We start from the raw sequence: 7,780 nt of genomic DNA, 5'->3' as shown, positions 1-7,780 counted from the left end.
GAAGATTCTTCTGAAAGGACTTGTCTCCTCATCATCACAAGGTCTACAGGAGATAGACTTACAGGAGAGATTCCACCTCATAAAGGAACTTGGAAGTGGAGGACACGGTTCAGTGCTGCTGGTGGAGGACAAAGAAACAAGTAAGTGCCAGTTATACAGGATGTTTTAATTTTATACATCTCTCCATATCCATAACATGATTTAAATATAAATGTACACAAATGCTGTGCTTAATATCAATCTAATCATGTCCTATTTACAGATCAGAAGATGGCTTTGAAAATGATGGAAAAGAACAAGTAAAAGGCAATTTCTGATAGAGTTCAGTGTGTCCTCCTACCTTTCTCCTCATCCCAACATCATCAGGAGTTTTGGCATGGCCTTCAAGACCCAAGACCACTTCGTATTTGGCCTAGAGGCGGCACCAATTGGTGACCTGTCCTCTATAATTGTACTCAATGTAAGTCTGATTCCAGCTGATTCTGAATTTTAGCAATTTTCTGGATCATTCTATTTCAGGGTAATAACTTTTTTTTTCTATATTCCAGGTTGGACTTCCAGAAGACAGTGTGAAAAGATGTGCCATGCAGATTTCCAGTGCTCTGGAATTTATTGCCGAGAAAGGACTGGTGCACATGGACATAAAATGTAAAAACATTTTGGTATTTGACCAGGAGTGTCGTGTGAAAATCACTGACTTTGGCCTTACTGGTATGAAAGGAACAGTGATTAGATCCAAGTCTGGCAGCACCTCCTACAGGGCCCCTGAGATGTGTGAACTCACTGGACAGGAAGAACTGGCTGTAGACTCCACTCTGGATGTATGGAGTTTTGGAGTGCTCCTCTACTGCCTGATCACAGGAAAATTTCCCTGGAAGGTGGCCACAGTTTAAGACAAAAGATTCAGCAGATTTGTTGCCTGGCAAAATAATAATCATTGTGATGACCCCCCAGCATCATGGAACAAACTGCCCACATGTCTGCAAAGAATGTTCGGATGTCTCTTAGCTGTGGACTACAGTCAGAGGAGCAAACCGACTGAAGTCTTGTGTTATATGGAGGAGAGCTGGAAAACAGATTCAACCTCTTCAACAGATTGAACCTAAGTGGCATCCCTTCCAGCTAATCTACAAGATCTAATGACTCCTTCAGACACTTCCAGTTCACTCACCAGATCTAAGGACTCTTTCAGCCATTACACAACTTGTTTAATCAATCACCTTGACAGAAGTGTTGGTTCTCGCCTCCATATCTCCTGATTTCTGGATCTCAGTTCAGGTGGTTACCAAGTCAAAGGCAGGATAATACCTTATATCCAGTAATTCCTATGGATGATGAAATGTCCATCAAATGGGCACACTGCTATCTGGGTCATTGTGGATTTCTTAGGTAAAATGATGTAAGAAATGCCCATCACCAATATGTAATATGTTTATATATGATATGTTATATGGGAATAATAGGATATTTGAGAATACATAGTGATATGACTAGTCAAGTAGCTGGTTTAAAGTAAGTTTGTAAACCATATGGGACAAAATGTCTTCCTGATTCTCAAATGAACTAACCGTCCATGACTTTATTAGTATGTCAAAGCCAGATGCTAGACACTGTAAATAAGATGGCAGTTTTTGTCTTTAGGGCCTGCTGAAAGGTGGTGGGTAGACACTGTCTCCATTTTGTTAAAGGGCTTTAGCATGTTAATATGGGGTCTGTTTATCTAAAAGTCTAGGGTGATGGCAGATTTAATGAATGCATACATCCTGTAGACATCTTGTCACCAACTAGTAGGCAGAGGTGTTAACATTGGACAGCCATCACATTAAAGTAGGACTTGAGCTCCATCCAATCGCTTTCTCCAGAAAGATATGATTGTACCACTTAGAAATTCCTTGATGGGGAATGGAGGGAACTAGTATAAGAATAGCCAGACTGGATATTAAAGGGGGGGCTTTATTGACAAGCTCTACTGGAGACTTGATGGGGGTAGCTTGACTGGGGAGTTGCCTGGAGACCTTGAGTGGAGGCTGACTATGGAGAGTGGTAATATGTGATGTACTTGCTAGCTAGATATCTTGTTGGCTAGCTAAATATATTTACTGGACTTTTGTCTTTTTTTGGATTTGTTTTCCATGATGCAGAGGTTGTATTGCTTGAAGGTATTGGGTCATATTGCTGCTAATCCTTGCCTATGATTTATATGCCTCTTGGTTATATTTCTATGTAATTAAAGTTATATTTTCTTGCCTGCAGCAAAGCTGTTCATGTTTATTCTTTGTACAATATAATCTTTTTCACCTACAGTGTGTGTTTCATTGCTGTCCTACCCCTGAAAGAACAGTGAGAAGTGGGTGGGGGCAATAACAATATTATTATTATTAATGTCTGTATTATTTGTTTAATCACACTCCCCATTTCCTTACAATGGCCCACGCAATTCTATTTCTTAAGCTACCCTTTTTATATTCTAATATTTTTATCAAATTTTTGTCTTCTTGGGGGGGGGTCCACCTATACTATTGTTCATTCCATGCTTACTACACATACAGGATCCCATCACCATTGTTCATCATGTCCCCTCTGTCTATTGACTATCAGGTGTTGGCTATTCAAAGTAGACACCATTGTTATTCTAAATTTTGTGTCTCAATCCTGTGTATGGAATATTCCAGTCTTAGAACATTGTGGGATACGGTTTTGTTTTTGATTTGGTGGTGGTGTACTGTTGAATAGCTACTAAAACTTTAGAGCTTTATGGAGAAGTTGATGGACAAGATTAGTAAAGTTGAAGAAAGGACTGAAACAATAAAAGTAATGAAGGAAGCCCATGGCACCAGACACAGGAGGATGTGAAATTAAGGATTATCGATAAAATTCAGTAAATGTGATGGAAAGACTAGACTAACATTTGCTGCTGTTGGATGGCTGAGCAATGTGAACATTTAAAGGTTCAAAAAGAAATTTGAATGAGTATCTTTGGATACCTGGGCCTCCTATCCCTCTTGTATTGAACTGTATTGTCTCCCGTTATATTGTAAAGCGCTGAGCAAACTGTTGACGCCATAAATCCTGTATAATAATATTAATAAATTAATTTTCTTTTGTTATTATGAACTGAGTACATCCAGAGCAAATGATGGACTAAAGATATTGAGATCCAGATCTATGGAAGAGAGATCACAGAGCTGTACTGGAGTCTACCTCCATGCTGCCTGCCAATGGGGTCCAATCTGCCTGGCTATGGGGTCTAGTCCCCCTCCCTGCTGCCTGCCTATGGGGTCTAGTCCCCCTCCCTGCTGCCTTCCAAAGGGGTCCAATGTGCCAGTAGACATCATTTTGTGCTTAAAGCGTCTTCAGAATACAAAGGCAAAAAACTATAAATCGTAAAGGAGATTGCATATAAACCAATATTACATGTGTGGTCTGGTTTTACTGGCTACAAGGGGGTGACTGTTACAATATGAGTTTATGTGAAATCTCCATTGGTAGATATCAATAGTTCTTGTACTGAGAAATATATATTAGCTAGAGTTTGATCAATGTGGTTGTGTAATACGTCGTATACTGTATGTCCGGGTTCTGAAGATAGAAGGGAATTGTTTGATTTAAATGTAAGCTGCCAAGGGGCGATATTCTATTAATTACAGGTGATACTGTATGACATAACAATAGACCGGGGTGCAGGAAGGTAGTCATATTGGCTCATTATAAGGAGAATCTGATTCCATCTTATCATATTTGTTGTAATTCACCTCTTCTCATTATTGTTCTACCTGTCTGAACACACTGAATACAATCAATACACTTGCTGTGTAGCTTCCCCCTCATGTCAGCTGTTGTTCATCAAGGAGGCCTACTGCATGGAGATGGTCACTAAAAGAAACAGCTGAAATATAGTAAACTATAAAACTAATTTTACAAGTTCGGTAAATGTAACAATACAACAGAGAGTGATATTCACTAAAATATGCTTTTGGTTTTTCTTCATTCTATGACAATGACTATGTAGTTGCAGAATAAAGAGAGAAATGTTAACCCCAGGACAGAACTGATCATCTCAATGGTGAAGGGCTTGTGAATAGATGTTAAAGAGGAGGTAGAACACTTGGCTGAGATGTAACTGATGATACTGTTTCTATCACAATGGCCTTGTTTATGGAAGCCACCCTCCATTGTTGGGACTAGTAATGTCCAACTGTGGCCCTCTGGTAATGACAAATTTGCAGGATCATCTCAGCATAGGAAGGGACACAACTGCTTACATTAGCAACTACTACAAGAGTTGCCATAAACATCAACAACCCAACTATTATCAGATCAACTGTGTTGTGCTAGCCCTGTAACATCTCAATGAATCCAGGGATGCATATAATCAATTCATGAAAATGACAAATTTGTATTAAACCATATAAATAATACATTGCATATCCTTGTGGGGGTGGAGAAACATGAATACCAGCTGCGTTTTTTGGCTGGATTCCTGGAAGTGGATCGTTTGCACCAAGACACTTTTTTTGCACGGAGCACAGTTATATTTTATTGATCACAAGCATATGTAATGGTTTAACTAGAAGTATGATTTATAGGAATTCATGAGAATTAATGTGTCACTTTCATGGATTATATGCTTCACTGCGGAAGTGTGAATCTTGATGGAAAATGATGAGTGAATCCTCTTTGAATTTAAATGCGATGGACAAATCTTAGTTTAGTTGACATTATATTGTATGTAGATGACGGTTAAATATTGTTTACCTTTCTCAAATAAGATTCATCCATCTGCTGCATTTTTCAAAGAGAATGAATCTCCTGTTAGTGGCATAAAATACAGATGAATGAATGTCCAGCAAACCTTTGCCGTAAATACTTTATAAATAGCCACAGATTTGGTTTTGTTATAATGCAGTATTTCTAAACATGTTAAAGAGAAGTTTAAGTGAAGCAAAAAAAAAAAAAAAAAGGCTGTATCAAATCTTAGTTCAGTTTATTTTTTTGTTTACAAAGTTTTTATTGAAACAATGTTCTAAGACTGAAATATTCCGTAGAAAGGATTGAGACTCAAAATTTAGAATAACAATGGTGTCTACTTTGAATAGCCAACACCTGATAGTCAATAGACAGAGGGGACATGATGAACAATGGTGATGGGATCCTGTATGTACAGTAAGCATGGAATGAACAATAGAACAGGTGGACCCCCCCCAGGAAGACAAAAATTCAATACAAATATTAAAATATAAAAAGGGTAGCTTAAAAAATGGAATTATGTGGGAAATGGGGAGTGTGACTAAACAAATAATACAGACATTAATAATAATATAATTGTTATTGACCCCCACCCACTTCTCACTGTTCTTTCCGGGGTAGGACAGCAAGGAAACACACTGTAGGTGAAAAAGATTATATTGTACAAAGAATAAACATGAACAGCTTTGCTGCAGACAAGAAAATATGACTTTAATTACATAGAAATATAACCAAGTGGCATATAAATCATAGGCAAGGATTAGCAGCAATATGACCCAATACCTTCAAGCAATAGAACCTCTGCATCATGGGAAACAAATCCAAAAAAAAGACAAAAGTCCAGTAAATATATTTAGCTAGCCAACAAGATATCTAGCTAGCAAGTACATCACATATTACCACTCTCCATAGTCAGCCTCCACTCAAGGTCTCCAGGCAACTCCCCAGTCAAGCTACCCCCATCAAGTCTCCAATAGAGCTTGTCAATAAAGCCCTCCCCCCCTTTAATATCCAGTCTGGCTATTCTTATACTAGTTCCCTCCATTCCCCATCATCTAGGAATTTCTAAGTGGTACAATCATATCTTTCCGGAGAAAGCGATTGGATGGAACTCAAGCCCTACTTTAATGTGATGGCTGTCCAATATTAACATCTCGCCTACTAGTTGGTGACAAGATGTCTACAGGATGTATGCATTCATTAAATCTGCCATCACCCTAGACTTTTAGATAAACAGACTCCATATTATCATGATAAAGCCCTTTAACAAAATGGAGACACAGTGTCTACCCACCACCTTTCCGCAGGCCCTAAAGACAAAAATGGCCATCTTAATTACAATGTCTAGCATTTGGCTTTGACATACTAATAAAGGCATGGGCGGTTAGTTCTTTTGAGAATCAGGATGCCATTTTGTCCCATATGGTTTACACCAGCTACTTGCATAGTCATATCACTATGTAGTCAAAAATATTGTATTATTCCCATATAACATATCATATATAAACATATTAGTGATGGGCATTTCTTACATCATTTTACCTAAGAAATCCACAATGACCCAGATAGCAGTGTGCCCATTTGATGGACATTTCATCATCCATAGGAATTACTGGATATAAGTAAAGATGAGCGAAGTATTCAAAAATTTGATTCGGCTGATTCGGCGAATTCGAGGAATAAATTCGATTCGATGCGAATATATTCGCTGCAAATTTAACTTATAAAAGGGTGTTTCTAGGCTTCAGAGAGCCTTTATATTAGTGCAGAACACTGTACCTTTAATTTAAATGCCCTTGGAGTCTGCTGGGGAAGAGAAATAATACTGTCAGTCAGTATGACATGCAAATGAGTGCCGTCGATCTTAGAATCACCGCACACTTCACTCATTTGGGCAGTCACGGGGCCAAAACCAGAGTGTGGAGCCACAGTGTGGCGGTGGAGGCAGCAGCAATGGGAGGCCATACAGCACCCTATGACAAAAATGGAACACACCAGCAGTGGGAGGAGACCTGAAAGTGGCACATGGCAGAGTGTGGCGATGGAGACAGCAGCAATGGGAGGCCGTAAAGGGACCCATGACACACTGTGGACCTGGGAGCAGCATGAGGAGGCGGTACAGGGGCCCATGGCAGATTACGGGCCTGGCAGCAGCAATGGGAGGCCCGTAATCTGCCAGCACCCTATGACAAAATGGAACACACCAGCAGTGTGAGGAGACCTGAAAGTGGCACATGGCAGAGTGTGGCGATGGAGACAGCAGCAATGGGAGGCCGTACAGGGACCCATGAGACACTCTGGACCTGGCAGCAGCATGAAGAGGCGGTACAGGGGCCCATGGCAGATTAAAGGCCTGGCAGCAGTAATGGGAGGCCCGTAATCTGCCAGCACCATATGACAAAAAATGGAACACACCAGCAGTGTGAGGAGACCTGAAAGTGGCACATAGCAGAGTGTGGCGATGGAGACAGCAGCAATGGGAGGCCGTACAGGGACCCATGAGAGACTCTGGACCTGGCAGCAGCATGAGGAGGCGGTACTGGGGCCCATGGCAGATTACGGGCCTGGCAGCAGCAATGGGAGGCCCGTAATCTGCCAGCACCCTATGACAAAAAATGGAACACACCAGCAGTGTGAGGAGACCTGAAAGTGGCACATGGCAGAGTGTGGCGATGGAGACAGCAGCAATGGGAGGCCGTACAGGGACCCATGAGAGACTCTGGACCTGGCAGCAGCATGAGGAGGCGGTACTGGGGCCCATGGCAGATTACGGGCCTGGCAGCAGCAATGGGAGGCCCGTAATCTGCCAGCACCCTATGACAAAATGGAACACACCAGCAGTGTGAGGAGACCTGAAAGTGGCACATGGCAGAGTGTGGCGATGGAGACAGCAGCAATGGGAGGCCGTACAGGGACCCATGAGACACTGTGGACCTGGCAGCAGCATGAGGAGGCGGTACAGGGGCCCATGGCAGATTACGGGCCTGGCAGCAGCAATGGGAGGCACGTAATCTGCCAGCACCCTATGACAAAA

General features: G+C 41.3%; 1 protein-coding gene across 1 annotated transcript; it reads left to right on the top strand.

The window, feature by feature from the left end:
* Positions 1 to 376: 376 nt before the first annotated feature.
* Positions 377 to 893, top strand: LOC149440577 (serine/threonine-protein kinase SBK1-like). Its single transcript, XM_089658437.1, has 2 exons — positions 377 to 460; positions 549 to 893. Exons 1-2 carry the CDS (start codon positions 377 to 379, stop codon positions 891 to 893), a joined length of 429 nt encoding a protein of 142 aa, XP_089514563.1.
* The last annotated feature ends 6,887 nt before the right edge of the window (positions 894 to 7,780 follow it).

This window comes from Staurois parvus, unplaced genomic scaffold (genome assembly GCF_062004578.1).
Source record: "Staurois parvus isolate SC_StPar_1 unplaced genomic scaffold, SC_StPar_1.0 ptg001068l, whole genome shotgun sequence".
Taxonomy (NCBI): Eukaryota; Metazoa; Chordata; class Amphibia; order Anura; family Ranidae; genus Staurois; species Staurois parvus.
Note: the sequence above shows the minus strand (reverse complement) of the source record. Positions and strands in the feature narration are given on the sequence as shown.

Bases quoted from the DNA above. Each gene is read 5' to 3' on its own strand.
- LOC149440577 (XM_089658437.1), top strand. From the start codon at position 377: ATGGCCTTCAAGACCCAAGACCACTTCGTATTTGGCCTAGAGGCGGCA. The intron at 461-548 runs GTAAGTCTGATT...TCTATATTCCAG, and splicing joins CCTCTATAATTGTACTCAAT to GTTGGACTTCCAGAAGACAG.